Below are 19851 nucleotides of genomic sequence, written 5' to 3' on the forward strand. Positions count from 1 at the left end.
ATTGAAATATTTGTCTGTAGCAGGAGGCAGTTTGTTCGCCTAATGGCTGGAGAGCTGAACAATAATGAGTGTCTGCAGGCAACAGTAAAGCATGGTGGTGGTTCCATGCACATTTGGGGCTGCATTTCTGCAAATGGAGTTGGAGATTTGGTCAGGAACAATGGTGTTCTCAATGCTGAGAAATACAGGCAGATACTTATCCATTATGCCATACCATCAGGGAGGCGTGTGATTGGCCCCAAAAGTATTCTGCTGCAGGACAACAACCCCAAACATGCAGCCCTGTTTGCATTAAGATCTTCAGTGTAAAGAACAAGGAGTTCTGGAAGTGATGGTTTTGCCTTCAGAGAGCCCTGATCTCAACATCATTGAGTCTGTCTGGGATTACAAGAAGAGACAGAAGGGTTTGAGGCAACCTACATCCACAGAAGATCTTTGGTCAGTTCTCCAAGATATTTGGAAGAACCTACTTGCTGAGTTCCTTCAAAAACTGAGTGCAAGTGTATCTAGAAGAACTGATGCTGTTTTGAAGGCAAAGGGTGGTCACAGCAAATATTGATTTGGTTTGATTTCTCTTCTGTTGAGTTAATTTTTTTTATCAATTAACAAAATGGAAAGTAACTATTAATACTTCTATTTCTGAAAGCATTCTTAATTTACAGCATTTTTCACACCTGCCTAAAACATTTGCACATGTCAGGGCTGGGCCCAGCCCTTCCTTCTCTGAGCTGGCTGCTCAGCTGTCTGCTAATTGCCAGCTCCTGTCTCTCCACAGTGCCTCACCTGTTGATGATCCTGCTCATCAGTCCTGCTTACTTAAGCCGTCCAATCCAGAGGATCTCTGTCTTCACCTTGGTCACATCTCTAGAGACGCTCTCCTGTGCTCCTGTTAAAGACTTGCTTGGCTGACATTCCTTCTGGCTCCAGATCCTTGCTGTTCTCTGGCTCCCTGATGTTTTGGCTTGTCTGGCTATCCGTTCCAGTTCCTGAACTCTGGCTATGTTTTGACTACGCTTACTCTGTTTACCTTTTTTTTATTATTATTAAACAAGTGTGATTTAACTGTACTTCTGTCTCAGTCTGATTCATGGTTTCTGACAGCATAGTAGTTTATAATGACTTGCAAATAAATACCATCTTCCTTGTTCATATTGCATACACAATAAACATCTTTCCACGTCAAACAGTGAAAGAGTAGGGTGAGTGGGGGTACATTCTGGCACCTTTGACAACAACATATTTATGATTCTCTGTTATGCATTCTCCATAGTGAAATTCTGGATGAGAGCCATTATTTTGTCATTAGGAAATGGCATTATGAAACTGACTTTCATTATGGCATTATGAAACAGACTAGGAATATGATTAATCGCAATGGAAAGCACCACCCGTCTCTCATATTTATATACAGGCCTTCTAAGAGCTTTACCGGAGAACAGCAAACATAAATTATAGGATAAGTTCACCTTTTGACAAAAAATAATAAATGCACATTTTTTTTTTGCAGTTAAAAAAATGTGCATCGATTTTTTGTTGCAGGAGCCTGTAAAGCATTGCATCAGTGATCAGCAGCTCACTGATGCTATGTAGGTCTCCTGTAGACCTTTCAGTGTATCTACTTGCTCGTACCTCATACGAGGAAGCCGATACATTCTAACAGAAAGAACCAATGAACTACCACCGCGCTCATAGCACCACGGTAGTTCATTGAGAACTACAAGCTGATAGCCGCTAAGGCTATTGGAACTTGTAGTTTTCCATTCACAAAACACTGTGAATGAGTGATGAGGCCAGGTGGGTGGAGGGACCCCATAAGAGGAGGATCGGGCCACTCTGTGCAAAACCAGCTTCACAGCGGAGGTAAGTATGACATGTTTTTTTTTTTTTTAAAAGCCCAGAACCTTTACGACCCCTTTAACACCTTAGACTGTCTACTTTTCAAAAAGGGGTAACTTGAGGGGTAATTGTACTGTCCTGGCATTTTTGGGCCTTGAAATTATAGCAGCAGAAATTTATTTGTAACCTTGGCCAGATCTATGCCTTGCCACAATTCTGTCTCTGAGCTCTTCAGGCAGTTCCTTTGACCTCATGATTCTCATTTGCTCTGACATGCACTGTGAGCTGTAAGGTCATATATAGACGGGTGTGTGGCTTTCCTAATCAAGTCCAATCAGTATAATCAAACACAGCTGGACTCAAATGAAGGTGTAGAACCATCTCAAGGATGATCAGAAGAAATGGACAGCACCTGAGTTAAATATATGAGTGTCACAGCAAAGGGTCTGAATACTTAGGATCATGTGATATTTCAGTTTTTCTTTTTTAGTAAATCTGCAAAAATGTCAACAATTCTGTATTTTTCTGTCAATATGGGGTGCTGTGTGTACATTAATGAGGAAAAAAATGAACCAAAATGATTTTAGCAAATGGCTGCAATATAACAAAGAGTGAAAAATTTAAGGGGGTCTGAATACTTTCCGTCCCCGCTGTGTGTGTGTATGTATATATATTTATATTTAGCTCAGAGCTATAGTGAACAATACTAGGCATGCTTCAGTTGTGGAAATGCATGCTTAGCTTTATGGCTGGTTTGTATGGTAAACTATCTACTTATGCTGCTGCACAATACAGGCACTGACGTGTAGTAAGGGCAGCAATGCCGTAGTGCCAGCAAACTTTGTAATGCTTTGACAAACAAGAATCTATCTAAAACTGAGGATTTTTATTATTATTTATTTTTAAATAAAATGTAGTAAGACAGGTAGTACTACTATAAGGTGATCTCCAAAGTTTGACAGCCCAATCTGACACAGAGGTAAAGATTGGGTTTAGCTGTATCCCTAAGAAATAACAAAACCTTTTGACATTGGAAGTGACATTGGAATGACAGTAAAAAAGCCACATTTACTTAATTTGAACTTGCAAGCTACCACGGTAGTTTAAATTTTCAATCTGTAACATTTAAGAAAGTCTCTCACATACCAGCTTGGTTGACTTGTAATGTCTACCGGATACTTGTTACAATATTACCGAACATCCTGCACAACTGTATGCTGAATATTGCTCATCTATCTTTTTAAAAGAGGATTCATTTCATATTAAAAATTACCGACTGTGAATAACCTAATATTTAAGTCAACTGAGGAATTTCTGCAACCAGTTTTTCACTACCAATTAAAATTATATTACCAGATAGCTCTCATTTTTTTTAGAGTCCAGGTAAAGGCCTTTATAAATCTACATCTAGGCCTGAGGACTAGGCAAGAACATAAACCTGACTTAACGTTTTTAGGATCACTAATACTTACAGTATATTGAATGCATTTACAATATCAGTATGTAGGGCTTAAGTAAAATATGAAACAACTATATAAAAAAATCTTTGAATACACCCTGCAAAAGTATTATGAAGCTAATTTGAACAATGACCAATTTGCTTCAAGGATGGGATAACTCCCCGTAAGCAATTAGATACTCTATTAAAAAAAAGCGGGACAAAGAATTGTCCACAGAAATCAATTAAGGGATGGGTCAGCAATGGTATAATTGTACAAAAGATAAGGCTTTATCGATGAATTACACAAATAAATGAAAATAGTCCAGCCAATTTGGTACGACTGTACTGGTGGACCTCGTTCCTACAAAGTACACAGTGACTAATAAATATTTACTGCAGTAATAGACAACATTTTCATTAAAACCCCACTGACCCCGAATACCCTGCTACACCCACCATGAAAGTTCTTATATCCAAGATGTGGACAAAAGATGGTGCTACACTTTATCCTGCTCCTTTTGGGAAAACCCCCAGTATTGACTCCACCCTTAGATTATTTGATTAGTCCTTAGGACAAATCCTTTCAACACAGTTCAAGTTTCAGTCTTTAAATGATCGCCAAAGTGACACCCTATAGGGAAGTGGCATATACAAAAAGTTTACCCTAAACGGGCTCTTATCCCTCCTGTATTCGGCCAATTATACCGCAGTTACTGCCATTCAATGTATCTTCATTTATTTGTGTAATTCATCAATAAAGCCTTATCTTTTGTACAATTATACCATTGTTGACCCATCCCTTAATTGCTTTCTGTGGACAATTTTGTCCCTCTTTTTTTTAATTTAAATAAAATATTCCTGCACAAGCCTACACTGCCATCTTCAAGCATACTAATATTGTAGTAATACATCTTGGTGAATACATGTACATGGAATTTTGTGTGCTCCCACATTTCTGTGTTCAAGCACCACCCAGGGCCATCTTAATAGCATCATGGGCCCCTGAGCAAAGTAATGCATGCGGCCCATACGAGGGAGATGGTGACTTTTGGTCATGCTTTGCCAAAATGGGTGTGGCCAAATTATGCAAAATATTGGGCATGGCTTTTAGTTTGATTAGGAACATCAAATAAAAACAAACAGGGAATTAACCCAAATTTAATTCACCTCCTGTACACACTGCCCCTCTTTTCCCCTGAAAATACTGTGACAGACCTAGCCGGGACAGAGGCTTTTGGAGGGGACTGAATACCAGCCTCTTGCCCACCGATTATGGGCCCTGGCATTTGGGGCAACGGTGCTCATTGTGAGCTGTATGCCTGGGGACCCTGGAGGTGGTCTTACTTTAGATTCAGGTCCATGTCCCCCAAGACACACAGACTCTGGGGACCCTGGATATGCCATTGTGACGGGAGTCACTAATAGGGGCACAAGGTGAATGAGAACCCCACTATGATCTGTGCTAGTCAGACTCAATGCTGTATATATAATGTGTGCTGTTTCATTGTGTTGTGTACTGTGCTAGTTTGGGGTGTGGCTGTATTCCAATGTTCTATTGTGTCTGTCTGCCTTGGATTATGGGATGTTTATCTCTATGGAGGGAGGGGGATTCCTCCAGCAGCCCCCCTGCTAAGACTGTTTACTGATGAGAAGTTAAACACACCTGACCTGTGTGTCCATTGTCATTGGACAGCTTTTACCTGCCTTGTTTTCCAAGGGTGTGGGGAAGTGCTTTGAAGTGGGATCTGTATAACATGTGTGTCAATAAAGATTCAGTCCTGCTTGAACCTCAAGACAGAGCATCTTGTCTCGTACCTGGGGGAGAATTATTTGTATGGGTTCCTGGTTTGGCTGATCGGAGTGTTCGGTAGCTGCCTTTGTGTTTGGAAATGAAATGTCTTAAACGACTTTAACCCCTTTCATACTCGGGGTGTCGTTACACATACTACTCCCATTACTTTTTTTTACACTATCCTCCTCTCTCTGCACACTGCCTCTGTCATAAACGACTCTCCCAGCCTGTATTTATGTGTGTTTATCCATTATTGTTAAGCCTTGTTCACAATTCTAATAAAATAACAAACATTTCATACTTACCTGTTCTGTGTAATGATTTTGCACAGAGCAGCCCCGATCCTCCTCTTCTTAGGTCCCCTACCGGTGCTCCTGGCTCCTCCTCTTCTGCTAGTGCCCCCATAGAAAGCAACATTCTATGGGGGGACTCGTGGGCATGCGCTTCCAAGCTGGGGAAGCCTCTGCTATCATTCACAGTGCTGGCTCAGGAATGGGCTCAGGTAAGGAAAGGAGGATTCTGTGACTCAGATTTTCTTACCCTAATGCATAGAAAGCATTAACCACATGCCGACCGACATACAGTAATCAGTGGTTATTTATAGCTCTGATAGCTGTACAAATGTCAATGGTTTCAAAAAAGTGTCAAGAGTGTCCGATCTGTCCGTCGCAATCCTGATAAAAATTGCAGATCACCGCCATTACTAGTAAAAAAAAAAAAAAAAGAAAACAATAAAAATGCCTATTTTGTAGGCGCTATAACTTTTGCGCAAGCCAATGAATATACGCTTATTGTGTTCTTTTCAAAATTGTTGCTCTTTTTTGTTTATAGTGCAAGAAATAAAAATCGAGGTGATCAAATATCACCAAAAGAAAGCTCTATTTCTAAAAAAAAGGACATCAATTTTGTTTGGGTACAGTGTTGCACGACCACGCAGTTGTCAGTTAAAGCGACGCAGTGCCGTATCGCAAAAAATGGCCAGGTCAGGAAGGGGGTAAATCCTTCCAGGGCTGAAGTGGTTAAGGTAAAATACCTTTAGAACCAAATTAAAGGATAAGTTCACCTTTACAGAAAAATCTGTAAGGTGAACTTACACAGGACCCCCCCCCCCCCACTTTGCCACTCCCCCCAGTCCGGCTGACCTGCATGGCAGTGATCGCCCATTCTGAGTCCCAGTATAGCCGCCTCATGCCTCCGTCGCTCAGAAATCCCCATAGCTTATTCTCCTAAACGTACCCTGTCAGGTGATACGTTTAGGAGCATTCTCATTGGTCGGCACCGTCACATGGGAGGCACGGACCAATCAGAAGCTGCGTAGCCTGTCCTCTCAGCGGGGATTAAGGGAAGAAATCCGAGAGGATTTCAAAGTGCCGGGGCTTAGAACGGGGCGATCAGCACCATGCAGGTCAGGGGGGGGGGCAAGGTGGGTGTCCTGTGTAAGCTCACCTTACAGATTTTTCTGTAAAGGTGAGCTTACACTTCAAGCATACTCCCATGCATGTTTGTCTGCATGGGCATGAGCATGCGCAGGTGTTCAGTGCACCTTATGCAGGCAGTCTTATTCAAGCCAGGACACAGCCGCTGCTCCCAATCTGACATCCGTGTGGGTACGGGTCCCCAAATCTAACCTGTCTGTTTAGGGACCCACAGGTAGATGTCAAATTGGGAGCCATGGTTCTGTCTGTGCAGCTGCAACTGACATAAATGGGACTGCCTGCATGGGAGTACATTGAAGCCCTTTGCATCCTATGCCTGTGAAGCCAAACATGGTCCTTGTACGGGTGTATGCTTAAGTATGCCTGTGTGAACAAGGTCTAACAGTAACATACAGCCATACATACACAAACATGCATATAAATATAGGTATGCACATGTGTAAACATACATACATACATACAGATTCACATACATAAACTCGCAGAAAAACTACTGTGCAAAAGTTTTAGGTAGGTGTGAAAAAATACTGTACATTAAGAATGCTTTCAGAAATAAAAGTGTTAAATAGTTTATTAACAAAATGGAAACTAAATGAACAGAAGAGATACCCAAATCAAATCAATATTTGGTATGACCACCCTTTGCTTCAAAATAGCATCAATTCTTCTAGATACACTTGCACACAGTTTTTGAAGGCATTCAGCAGGTAGGTTGATCCAAAAATCTTGGACAACTAACCACAGATCTTCTGTGGATGTAGGCTGCCTCAAATCCCTCTGCCTCTTCATGTAATCCCAGACAGACTCAATGACATTGGCTGTATGTTTGGGGTCGTTGTCCTGTTGCAGAATAAATTTAGGGCCGATCACACGCCTCTCTGATGGCATGATGGGCAACTATCTTCCTGTATTTCTCAGTACTGAGGTCACCATTGATTATGACTAAATCTCCAAATGCATTTGCAGAAATGCAACCCTAAACTTGCAAGGAACCTCCACCGTGCTTCACTGTTGCCTGAAGACACTCATTGTATTGCTCTCCAGCGAACAAACTGCCTCACTGCTACAACCAATTATTTTAAATTTTGAATTATCCATCCAGAGCACCTTCTGCCATTTTTGGCACCCCAGTCTCTGTTTTTGTGCATAATTGAGTCACTTAGCCTTGTTTCTATGTCAGATGTATGACTTTTTGGCTGTAATTCTTTCATGAAGACCACTTCTGGCCAGCCTTCTCCAGAGAGTAGATAGGTGTACCTAGGTTTAACTGGTTTCCCCGTTCTGTGCCGATGGTATTGCTGGATATTTTCTGATGCGGAGGGAAGCATGATTTACCTTTCATCTGCTGCATTAAGTTTTCTTGGCTGACCACTGCATCTACGGGCCTCAGCATTACCCGTTTCTTTGGACTTCTTCAAAAGAGCCTGAACAGCACATCTTTAAACCCCAGTGTGCCTTGAAATCTTTGCCTGAGAGAGATCTTGCTGATGCACTACCTTGTGTCTTGTTGTTGTGCTCAGTCTTGCCATGGTGCATGACCTGTGGTTGGGTTTTCAACAAGCTCACCTTAGTAGCACAGTTTGGATGATCCTTATCCAGTTTTATGCCTCCTACACAGCTGTCTGTTTCAGCTAATGACTGTTTCAACCTACATATGAAATTGATGCTCATTAGCACCTGCTTTGTATAAATGGTTATTTATACACCCGACTCTAATCCTACAAATTTCCTGAATTTGTGCAAGTGTACAAAGTGTGCAAATGTAAGAATTGATGCTGGTTTAAAGCTAAAGGGTAGTCATACCAAATATTGATTTTAGATTTTTCTTCTGTCCGCTTACTTTAAATTTTGTAAATTGATAAAAATAAATTAAAATATATATTTTTAAAGCATTCTTATTTCACAGCATTTCTTCACACCTGTTTAAAACTTTTGCACAGTACTGTACACACATACACTAAGATACATTAACTCATCCACACTCACATACAGTAAATAATTTTGAAAAAACACAGCATACTGTACCTGGCTGACCAGGATTTGACACCTACACCACTGAGTAAGATGCCTGTGTACACAGTACTGGATGAAAGGGAGGTGGGGCAGATTGAGTCTCAGGAAGCAGCTTTTCCTGTGCCCAGCTCTGCAGTTCAGCGTTTAAAGACAGCTGTTGAGGCTGTACTAGAATACTACAAAAAATAGTCTGCCTTCCCCTGCTTGGCAACACTTTTCAAGACTAGGCGGCGCTGCTATGCTGCTCCTTCTCCTTGCTCACAGAAGTAGTGATGCTGCTGTCACATCGGTCAGCCTACAGTGACAGAGCCCAATGCAAGGTTATCATGGGGCAATGCCCAGGGGTGCCAATGCATTAAAATGGTTGTAAACCTTTACAGACCACTTTGTGCTACAGGTAAGCCTATACTAAGGCTTACCTGTAGCTATCCAGGATATCTCCTAAACCTGCATGGTTTAGGAGATATCCCCTGTATTTGCATGTGCCGGCGCCATCGGCACATGCGCACTGACACAAACTGAAGCAACGGCACATATGTGCCAATGCTTCAGTAAGTGTGCTGTTACCGCGGCTCTGGCCAATCACAGCACCGGAGCCGAAATACCCAGAAGTAACCCCCGGGAGTGATGTCGGCCGCCGAAGCGGTGTACGGGCACCGCAGCAAGGGCTTCGAGCTCAGGTGAGTATTACATAATGAGCTAGTATGCTATGCATACTAGCTCATTATGCCTTTGTCTTGCAGGTGTTAGGTTATTTTTAAAGTGGGTTTACAAGCACTTTAAGACACCTCCTGTTTTATGCTTCATAATCAAGATGGGAGAGTAACAGACCATTATAAAGGCCAAAGAAAGTGTGCAGGCCCACAAACTCAAACCCAACAACCTTACCAATGGTGTCCTTATGAGGCATAAGAATATGTCAGGTGGTTTAACACTCCAGTATTTTCTAAAAATTTAAAAATCACTTTGGGTGGATTGACTTTACCAGATGGGGGTCTTTTTATGCAGCACTGAACACTCATAAGGATAATATGACCTTGTCACAATAAAATGAAACGAAGGTCAGCATACATTCTAACTAAAGCAACAGTTGTAAAAAAATAAAATAACGTTTTAAGGAGTCCTATCTACATAAAGAAAATGTCAATCTTTGACTCAGCAAGATAGTGAAAAATTAGCAGTCTTAACCCTTTCATGCCTAAGCCTATTTCTGACATTTGTTGCTTACAAGATAAAAATCTGTATTTTTTGCTAGAAAATTACATAGAACCCCCAAACATGATATATATATATATTTTTTAGCAGAGAGCCTAGAGAATAAAATGGTTATCCTTGCAATATTTTGTCACACAGTATTTGTGCAGCAGTCTTTCAAATGCCCTTTTTTTGGGAAAAAAGACACTATCATGAATTCAAAAACTAAAACAGTAAAAAGTTACCCCAATTTTTTTGCATAATGTGAAAGATGATGTTACACCGAGTATATAGATAGCCAACATGTCATGCTCTGAAATTGTGCACACTAGTGGAATGGCGACAAACTACGGTACCTAAAAATCTCCATAGGCGATGTTTTAAAAAAAATGTAACAGTTACCAGGTTAGAGTTACAGAGGAGATCTTTTGCTGGAATTATTGCGCTCGCTCTACCGATCGCGGTGATACCTCACATGTGTGATTTTAATACCGATTACATATGCGGCTGCGACTTACACATGCGTTCTCCTTGCTGCGCGAGCTTGAGGGGATGGGGGCGCTTTCAATTTTTTTTCTTATTTTATTTTTTTTTTTTTACATTGTCACTTTAAAAAAAAATTCTGATCACTTTTATTGCTGTCACAAGAAATGTAAACATCCCTTGTGACAGTAATAGGTGCTGACAGGTACTCTTTATGGAGAGATCGGTGGTCTAAAAGATCCCAAATCCCTCCTCTGCACTTCAAAGTATTCAGATCGCCAAAAATGGCGATTCTGAATACTGTAATCAGCGCCATTGGCAGTCACGTAAACCTGAAGTGACTTCACTTCCATGTTTTTACATAGACTGGAGTAAAGCAGTTTCTGACTTTGTTTCAGTCTCACTCTAGCCATCGGAAGTGCTGGTTAATGGATGGGGTCTCCCGGTGGGATGGGAGGCCTGGGAAGAGCGGCGGAAGAGGGGGGGGGCGACCTTTGTCGCATCGGTTGTTATCCCTAAAGAGCCGACCGCCTGCTCTAAAAAAACGGTACCAGGATGATGTCTGCAGACAGCAGCAGAATGTATTTTGGGGTGCAATTCCACATATGCCCATAGCATGTTTGAACAATATATCATTTAGTGACAACTTTGTGCAAAAAAAAAAAAAAAAGTTTGTAATTTTCCTGAAACTTGTATTTCAAAGAAAAGGATCTTACAGGTAAGCGGTTCTAAAAATCCTATTTTCTTATTGTACATTACGGGACACAGAGCCATAGTAGTTACTATGTGGGATGTCCCATAGCAATGCCACCTGAGGGGAGGGAGACGCAACAGAATTAAGGCAACATGAGACTAGAGCAGTTATACTGCTGCCTGCAACACACTACGCCCAAAGGCGATATCTTCATGCCTTTTTACATTCACCTGATAAAATCTGGTAAATGTATGGACTGAAGACCAAGTTGAGGCCTTGCAGATTTGAACCATGGAAGCTTGGTGATGCACCCCCACGAAGCACTAACAGTCCTAGTGAGGTGTGCTTTAATATGAAAAGGTGGAACTTTCCTCCTTAAACCATAAGCTTGAACAAGAATCCATTTAGAAATAGTAGATTTCGATGCTGCCTGTCCTCTTTTAGGACCTTAAGGCAACACAAACAAAACATCTGTTTTTCAAATCTGAACAGTTGTTCTTAAATAGATTAAGACTGTTCTCACTACATCAAGAGAATGTAATGACTTTTCTTCCGCAGATCGATGTCCTGGGAAAAAAATGAAGGTAGAACAATATCCTGGTTTAAAAGAAAACCTGAGACTACCCTAGGTAGAAAAATAGGATGAGGACAAAATACAACCTTATCCTTGTGAATAATTAAATATGGCTCTTTACAAGAAAGAGCAGCCAACTCTGATACAATTCTTGTAGAAGATATGGCTACCAGCAAAACTAGTTTCCTTGTCAAAAAGGATCAAGGGAATATGTCGTATCGGCTCAAAAGGCTGTTTCTGTAATGCTGACAGGACTAAATTCAAGTGCCAAGGGTTCAGGGGTGACTTAACAGGAGGTTTTAAGCCGCGTTACCCCCTGAATAAAGCTACGAACTAAACAGTGTGAAGCAAGTGGTCGCTGAAAAAATACTGATAAGGCCGAAACCTGGTCCTTGATAGTACTCAAGACCGGCTTTATTTCTAATCCCATCTGTAGAAAGTCAAGGATTCTACTTATGATATATTTCCTGGGGTGCCAACCCCTGGATTCACACCAGGAGACATATGCCTTTCAGACTCTATAATATATGACTCTGGAGGCTGGGTTCCTTGCATTAACCAGAGTAGACTCCACTGAACCTGACAGCCCACGCTTCTCCAGAATGTGGGTCTTAATAGCCAAACCGTTAAATTTAGCGTTTGTAAAGTAGGATGGAATACCGGACCTTGCGAGAGAAGGTCTGGCCGTGGTGGTAGATTCCATGGGTCCCCTACCGCCATCTTTACGATCTCTGCATACCAAGATTTCCTGAGCCACACTGGGGGCCACAAGAATCACCAACTTCCCTTCCTGCTTGACCCTGCGAAGAAGTCGTGGACGCAAACAGAATAGGAGGGAATGCATAAATCAGTGAGAACCGATTCCATGGGAATAGCAAGGCATCTGTTCCGCATGCTAGTGGATCCTTTGTTCTTGACACAAAGTTGTTGATTTCTTTGTTAAACCTGGACGCAAACAGATCTACGTCTGGGATCCCCCATCTTTGACATACTGACATAAAGATATCGGGGTGAAGGAACCATTTTCCCAGGAACAACTGCTGGAGACTCAAGTAGTCCGCCTGCCAATTTTCTAACTGAAGGAAGGATTTTCCCCTTAACAGATTTTTGGTTATTAACCATAAACTGAGGCTCCGGTGCACCTAGCCTACAGCACCTGGTATTTCCAGGCAGTCTCCCGTCCAGGCACTAACCAGGCCTGACCCTGGTTTAGCCTCCAAGATCCGGCGCTTTCAGGGTGATGTGGCCGTAGGCTTTGGAGTCAGACACATTGGGAATCTAGAGCTTGAACCCTTTGTTCCAAGCCAATGGGATACTGTTTTGCAGCAGTCTCGAATGAAACTGAGCATAAGGAATGGCTTCGAATGAAGCCACCATCTTTCCCAAAAACCTCATACAAAGCTGAATAGAAGAATTCATCTTGATTCGACCACCTGAATCAGTTCCTTTTATGGCACTGATCTTTGCCTGGGGCAAGAATACCTTTTTCTGGGTGTATCTATGATCAGACCCAAGCATTTTAGCCTTCTTCATGGTTTTAAAGAAGATTTCTCCTAGGTTGAGAATCCGACCTAGATATTCTAGGTAGTTGAATGTGGTGACCATAATTTGGTCTAAGCGGGCTACGGACTGGTCTATCAAGAACAGATCGTCTAGGTAAACCATAATCGTTATACCTTGGGCCCTTAATCTGGCTAGAAGAGGGGCCAGAACCTTTGTAAACACTCAAGGTGCAGTAGCTAGACTGAAAAGCAGAGCTACACACTGAAAATGAAAATTTTCCACCTTGAAGAGTAGATATTACTAGTGAGCAAGGAAATAGGCACATGGAGGTATGCAACTTTGATGTCGATTGACGCCAGAAGTTCTCCTCCTTGTAGGATGGAGATAACTGATTGGATTGACTCCATGCGAAAAAAGTGGTTATATTCAGGAAATTAATTTAGATTTTTGAGATCCAGAATGTCTATTCGGTTTTGGAAAAAAAAAAAGGTTTGAACCAAACTCCAACCTCTGCTCTTACATGGGGACCATGCCAAAAGATGGTCCAATGCTTGAGAAAAAGACCTCTTTCTCTGGATCCTTAGGAACGTTTGATCTGAGAAAGCGAGGAGACGGGAACTCTCGGAACTCCAGTTTGTAACTTGGAACTATTGAGGAAGTCCCTCATCTGTCTCGACATTCTTCCCCAGATCTTTGAGAACTGCAGAAGAATTCCCCCTATTCGAGCGAGCGGGGGCACCTCCTCATAAGGAGGCTTAAGTATTTTGTAGGTTTCCTCCCGCAAGACCTCTTTGTCCCTGGAGTTGACGCTGAGAAATACTTTTTGAACTTGACGGCGGAGGGTACTTTTTCTACTAGAATTTCTTTGCATGCATTACCCAAATCATCCCCAAATAGCTACCGCAAAAGCAAGACTAGCCAGAAGCTTCTTGCATGATGCTCAGCGAAGGGCGCAAGGCCTGAAGGATAGAATCTCTCATAGCAACTAAACATAAAGCTGCTAGTAGCTTGCCAGATCCTGAGCCTGCTGAGCAGGATAACCTTGAACACCTGTTCAAACTGGTCTCTCAACGATTAGCCAATTACTATCAGTGCAGGCTGAGACACTCAATCTGCCAGGGAAAAAGTGTTTTTTTTTTTAAATTTTAATAATAGGAATTCCAACTTTTTATCCGTTGGATCCCCAAGCATTTGAGCATTGTCTTCCGGACAAATAAAACTCTTATTCCCAGAGGATATAGCAGTGTTAATTGCTGGCATACCCCACTTTTAGTGAATTTTCTCCACCATAGGATAAAGTGTGAAAAAACTTTTTAGGGGGGAAAAAATGCATATCTGGGTGATCCACGAAGATACAAAAAAGCTTTTCCAGCAATGAATGGACAGAAAAGGTATGCACAGCTTGAGGAGGCTTTAGCAAACCCAAACGCTCAGGTAAGGGTACATAAATATGGAGCGGACCATTCAGCAAGAAATTGCACCATCAATCTTACATATTGTTGAAGCTTATCCAACCGCATTTGACACCTCAGAAGAGGAGTCATTAGCCTCACCAAGGTCCCCTGAGGGAATTCATCTTCTCCTGCCCCTAGTTCCTCAGTTTGAGGGTCCTGGGTAATGGAAGAGAACCTGTCACATTTTGTCAAACACTGGGATGCGATTAAAGCCTCTAACTTTTTTTTTCAATCCTATCATGGCTGAGGAAAAGAGACCTTCTTAGTAAAATAAACAGGGGCTGCAGTGTTGAAAACAGTTGAAAACATTTCATGGCCCCGATGCTCACTCTGACCAGCTACCCCTTCTCAGTGCAGGATGCCATTGTAGAGATGAGTAGGCTTTCCAGAGCTTGAGGGAGACCCTTTTAGCCCTTTTTTTGGCCTTAGCCTGATGCACAAAAGCACAGGTACTATCAGAAGAAATCGCATCCACTGCTTGAGCAATAGTTCAGCCACTGCTATTAATGCTCAGCCTGATGCAAATAGTAAATGTGTCAAATAGGAAATGCCTGTGTCACCAAACCTCTTTCATGCCCCTCTTAGCTCTTGTGTCCCTCCGACTACTTGCAGCCAGCACAAATGGAGTTTTTACAACACACTCCTGTGCCGGAGGACGCCAACGCCGCGCTAAGCCCCGCCCCCTCCATCGCATTGCGCCCCCCTCCTTTCCCTTTTTAAAAAAAGTTTTCCCACGTGAGCCTCCGATCCTCCATGATTGGCTTGTGTGGGAGGGAGGGATAGCGGGGAGGAGACCTGAAAGCCGCCGCCACGCTAGGGGCGGTGAAAGAAAAAACGGCATCGCCGATCGTTCTTTAGCTCTCTCCTAATGTTCAGACTTGTGAAGAGGGGGAGAGTTCAGCCCGGGTGGTGGGGGTGTCTGGTGAAGCAAAATCCCCCCCCCCGAACTTATCGGAGGTCTGCCTGCTAGCCGGAGGAAAAAAGCCTGTTGCTTCAGTGACACAGTGTGATCTCTGAACAAAGCATGAGAAGGTACGTGCTCCATACAGCCCCCAGTGGTGACACATAGGCATGACAACATTTTACTTTTTGAAGGAGACATTTTTAAATTTTAAAAATCTCTTAGAAAAACTCCACTTAGCAGGGCTTTCTGTGGTAAAAACCAATAGACCCAATCTTCACCCTTCACGGTGAGTTCCGTTAACAAACCTTCAGGAACCGGGGACCCTGAGGGAACCCACAATCTTGGCCCTGTAATAGCACCCCACCAGTAAAACTTTATGGCTCTAAAATACCAAAGTACTGGATCCCAGGGTCCAGCTCTCTAAAAAGAGAAGTGTTATAGGTAAAACCTTGTTTCTTCGGACACGAGGCCCGGGTACTATTCAATTCAGCCTAAAAGACACTTTGAATGGATCCGGCTGCATAGCTAGCCCCAGCAAGGATTGATCCAGTGGAGCTCAGCACAGCACATCTTTACTCGTGACCAACACCTTAGACACTGGCGAAAAAACTGAGGTACTTCCAGTAGTGGGAGGGGTTATATAAGGCGTGGACTTCCTATCTTAGGGTGTGCCAGTGTCCATCACCTGAAGGTGGCCTATAACCCACATAGTAACTACTATGACTCTGTGTCCCATGATGTACAATAAGAATTTTTTTTTATATATGTGTCTATGTTACTGATGTCAGTGTACTGTTGGTGCAACTCATGGTTAGATGTTACCTATCCTCTCTCTGGAACGAAAAGACTTCCACGAGGAGAGATGACATCACATCCCCTGCAGTGTGTACACTTACACATGCAGGGGAAGGACCTCATTTGCCAGGAGCAATCACCAGGTCCAGGCCGGATATCATTGGCCTGGGCCTTGGGATTGATTGGTTCTGGATCTAATCCGATGGCCGTGTGCCCGATGTAACATGATGGCGATTGGCCTGCCCATGCCATTCTGCAGGTCAGGAAGCGGTTAAGGAACATCCTTGGATTTCTGTGTGACACCTAACATTTGTTTATCCTCTACTTGTAACAGTAGTGCTCATCAGAATGAAAAGCTAGGCACACACACACTGTACTGAATAAGCACATCTCACCACCGAAAGGGTTATACAGTGTATAAGTTAACAATGGCAATTGGACAATTTGCTTCAACTACTGTACCTTGGAATGGGAATTGTTTTCAATATGTGAACTTTAACAAATAACACTGCTGTATCACAAGGCAATAATCAACTTTCTTCAAGGTACTTCATACAGTACATAACTTGCCTGTATGTGAAAGCACCCCAAGATCTTTGCTGAACACACCCATGATCAGAACAATTGGACTTACAGTACTTACTCTACAGCTAGTGAGACCCAGTAACACATCAGAGAATTGACTTGGAGTACTAACAGCAAGGGTTCAGAAAAAAACTCCATGGGAACTGTGTGCACAGTGTGAACAGTCTTTTAAGTAAATAGCCTATATACATGGCAACTCCTGTAGAGGCTTGCCATGGAAGATGTGACTCTAATGCCAGCCATACACGGTTCGAATTTCGAAAGAATTTTCTTTCGAAAATCGTATGAAAGAATTTTCGTATGAATTTCGCACCATTAGTGGGCTGCAACAATGGCCGATTTTCGTGCTGCAATCAAATTTGAGGAATTGGACAAGTTGGAAATTTTTTGAAAAACTAACGATTTTCTAATCAATGATGGGAGAATCGTGTGAGAAATATAATAAGAAAAAAAAATTTTCGGAGAGAAAAGAAGATTCCCGCCCACGGAAATTCTTTTCTGTAGCAACATGAGGTGAAATTGAAAGCTTGGTCTGCCGAATTTCGAAAATCAATGGTGGCATCATTGGATCACAAAAAAAAAAGAACTTTCTGATTTTGAAAAGAAAATTTGTTCGAAATTCGACCATGTATGGCCTGCTTTAGGCCCCTTTCACACATGCGGACTGTTTGTTTTCATTCATCCGTTGACCGACGTAAACAGATAATCATCAATTTACATCAGTTTACTTCTGTATTCGTCAACATCCAGTTTTTGAAAAACGGATTAAAGCCCTAATTTAGTTCCGTTAAGAAAAAGGAACGGACGAAAAACGGACAAACGGTCCGTTTTTGCATTGGTGGTGGATGTAAAAAACTGATGAGCAACTGATAGAAAAAAAACGAATGTAAACTGATGAAAAACTGATGTAAAAGGTGACTGAACTGATTAAATAAACGGTCCGCATGTGTGAAAGGTGGTCTACTTACAATAACAGACTTATTTGCATACATTTTCCAAAAAGGTTTTCATGTAATTTCTATGTTTACACATTTTCCCCTTCTTCCCACAGATATTGTCCACAGCCTAATATTTTAGAATATTACAGGCCACAGGTATGTGCTCTGGTTCAGTAAGAGCTGTGTGATGTGTTAAATACCCTCAAGCAGGCAACTGGTGCATTTGGCTACAGGCCTGGCTTGTAATTTACCCACAAGTCCTTTCATTTTTCCAAAGGCTTATTCGCATACATTGCCAAATCTTTCCCTATTTGTACTTAGTACTCCAGTGAAGTCGCAAGGCAGCATGCGATGTCTAAAATAATCAGTTGCCATGACAACTGGAAAAAAAATCTTCAACTCCTCTGTTAACTTGAAGACCATTCACTAACCACTGTAACAGTACAGATGCATTTTACAATTCAAGACATCTCCTGAATATGTAAGAAAGCATAAGGCTTTGTATGATCTCATACAAGGTGGGCAATAATCACATCAGTCACATCTTATAGCCACATTGAACATCCTATGACCTTTCAAGGGCAGCTAACCACCTACAGATCTCATAAATTTTTAACAGTACTTAAATGTAAATTGTAAAGGTCTAACTCTCAAATAATAACTTTCTCAAATAACGTCCAAACTGCCAATGTGTTCATGTGCCCCACAAAGGGAATAAAAGACAGATAACCTATATTTGCGTGGGGTTTCAGTGTAATTGAGGTTCATACATTCATTTGTAAACATATCACTTGTTATCATATCTCTAGATTTCATGTTGTCACAATGCGCAATGTAGTATCATAAAGGAATTCAGAGCACCAAATTATCACTCTTAAAATTCACCAATAGCTATATTTTCTTTTGAAAAAATATATATATTTATTCTTGAAAAATGTATCTCACTCTGTAGCGTATGCACAATACTGTATACATCTTGATTAAGAGTGAAAAGGACAGTTTCCCCCACAATATGTATATGAGGATTTTTGTTTTAAATCTTATAAGTCAAACACTTTGACCAACATAATTTTAAATACAAATGTAAATAGATGGTGTGCATTTGCATTCACACAAGTCTGAGACTCTTTTAGGACTCAAACCAACAGATGTAATTTTAGTACCTAGCATTCTTGATGCAGTTCATGAGGAATGCCAGATCACATGCAACCGGCAAGGGCCCTCTAAAGACATTTTCTTCTCGAGTGCTTTTGGGACAGATGCCCGTGCTGTAATTATAGCCTTCTTCAGATAAGTGCAGGGCATTCACTCATGACCATCACAATCTCTTCCTGTTGACTTGGCAGCAAAGCCATGGAGTAGAAAATAATATCTGCTATCTGGACCAAGATATTTGTGATTGTAATACACTAATTAAAACTGGGTAAACAACAAAAGGTTATAAAGTTTATATCTTGTTTTCTTTAAAAAACAGCATCAGAGATTTCACTTTAGTTCCAGGTCTACCCTCCACATCAATGAAGCCTGCAGACTGAAGACTTGCTCCCATACGAATACCGTGGAAAATCCATCTGTACTGGAGGCGGCAGGCATCTGGCACTATTGCTTTTCATGATCATCCCATAATGGAGTGCATTGGAGATTTATGGTGATGGTGAGGGGGTTTTACGGTTTGTTTGTAATAGTCCAACCTCCAGAAGAGGTGAACTCTTCACATCTCCTAAGTCTTTCCTTTGGACTGCAGCAACAGACCCGCTCATGATTTCACCTCCTCACAGTCCTGGTCAGTGGAAAGATCCACATCTGAAAGTCCCACTTCTACTGCCATAATCAGAGAGATGTCTGAGTCACTACTGATAACTGGCTCCTGTTCACCTGAAAGAAGAAATATATTTAGTTAAAAAGAGTAATTTTGCAGACTGAGTAGGTGCATTAGATATTCTCCATATAACACAAAATAAGATTAGGGCCCTTATGTTAGTGAGCCAAGGACTATACATCACAGCAACCAAGCTAAATATCAATGTGATATAAAGTATTATTGTTCAACTCACAAGCTGTATGCTAGTTCCAGAACTGTTACTACACTCCAAGCCAATGCTTTACTGCCCTGGAACGAACATACAGCTTGTCAGTCAAGCTTCCTGCGAACAACATGATAACAATTTCCCTTTACTTAATACAGCCAGCCAAGTGTTATGTTACCCGC

At 41.8% G+C, this 19851-nt stretch overlaps 1 protein-coding gene across 1 annotated transcript in view; it reads right to left on the reverse strand.

Annotated features, from left to right (window-relative positions):
- Positions 1-18381: 18381 nt before the first annotated feature.
- The window catches only part of RNF150 (ring finger protein 150), a 264405-nt gene continuing 262935 nt past the window's right edge, over positions 18382-19851 (reverse strand). Inside the window, exon 7 of the mRNA XM_073604173.1 lies at positions 18382-19517. Within this exon, the coding sequence (XP_073460274.1) occupies positions 19399-19517 (119 nt within the window). The 3' untranslated portion in view covers positions 18382-19398. The remainder of the gene's footprint in view (positions 19518-19851) is intronic.

The sequence above is a fragment of the Aquarana catesbeiana genome, linkage group LG01 (assembly GCF_042186555.1).
Source record: "Aquarana catesbeiana isolate 2022-GZ linkage group LG01, ASM4218655v1, whole genome shotgun sequence".
NCBI lineage: Eukaryota > Metazoa > Chordata > Amphibia > Anura > Ranidae > Aquarana > Aquarana catesbeiana.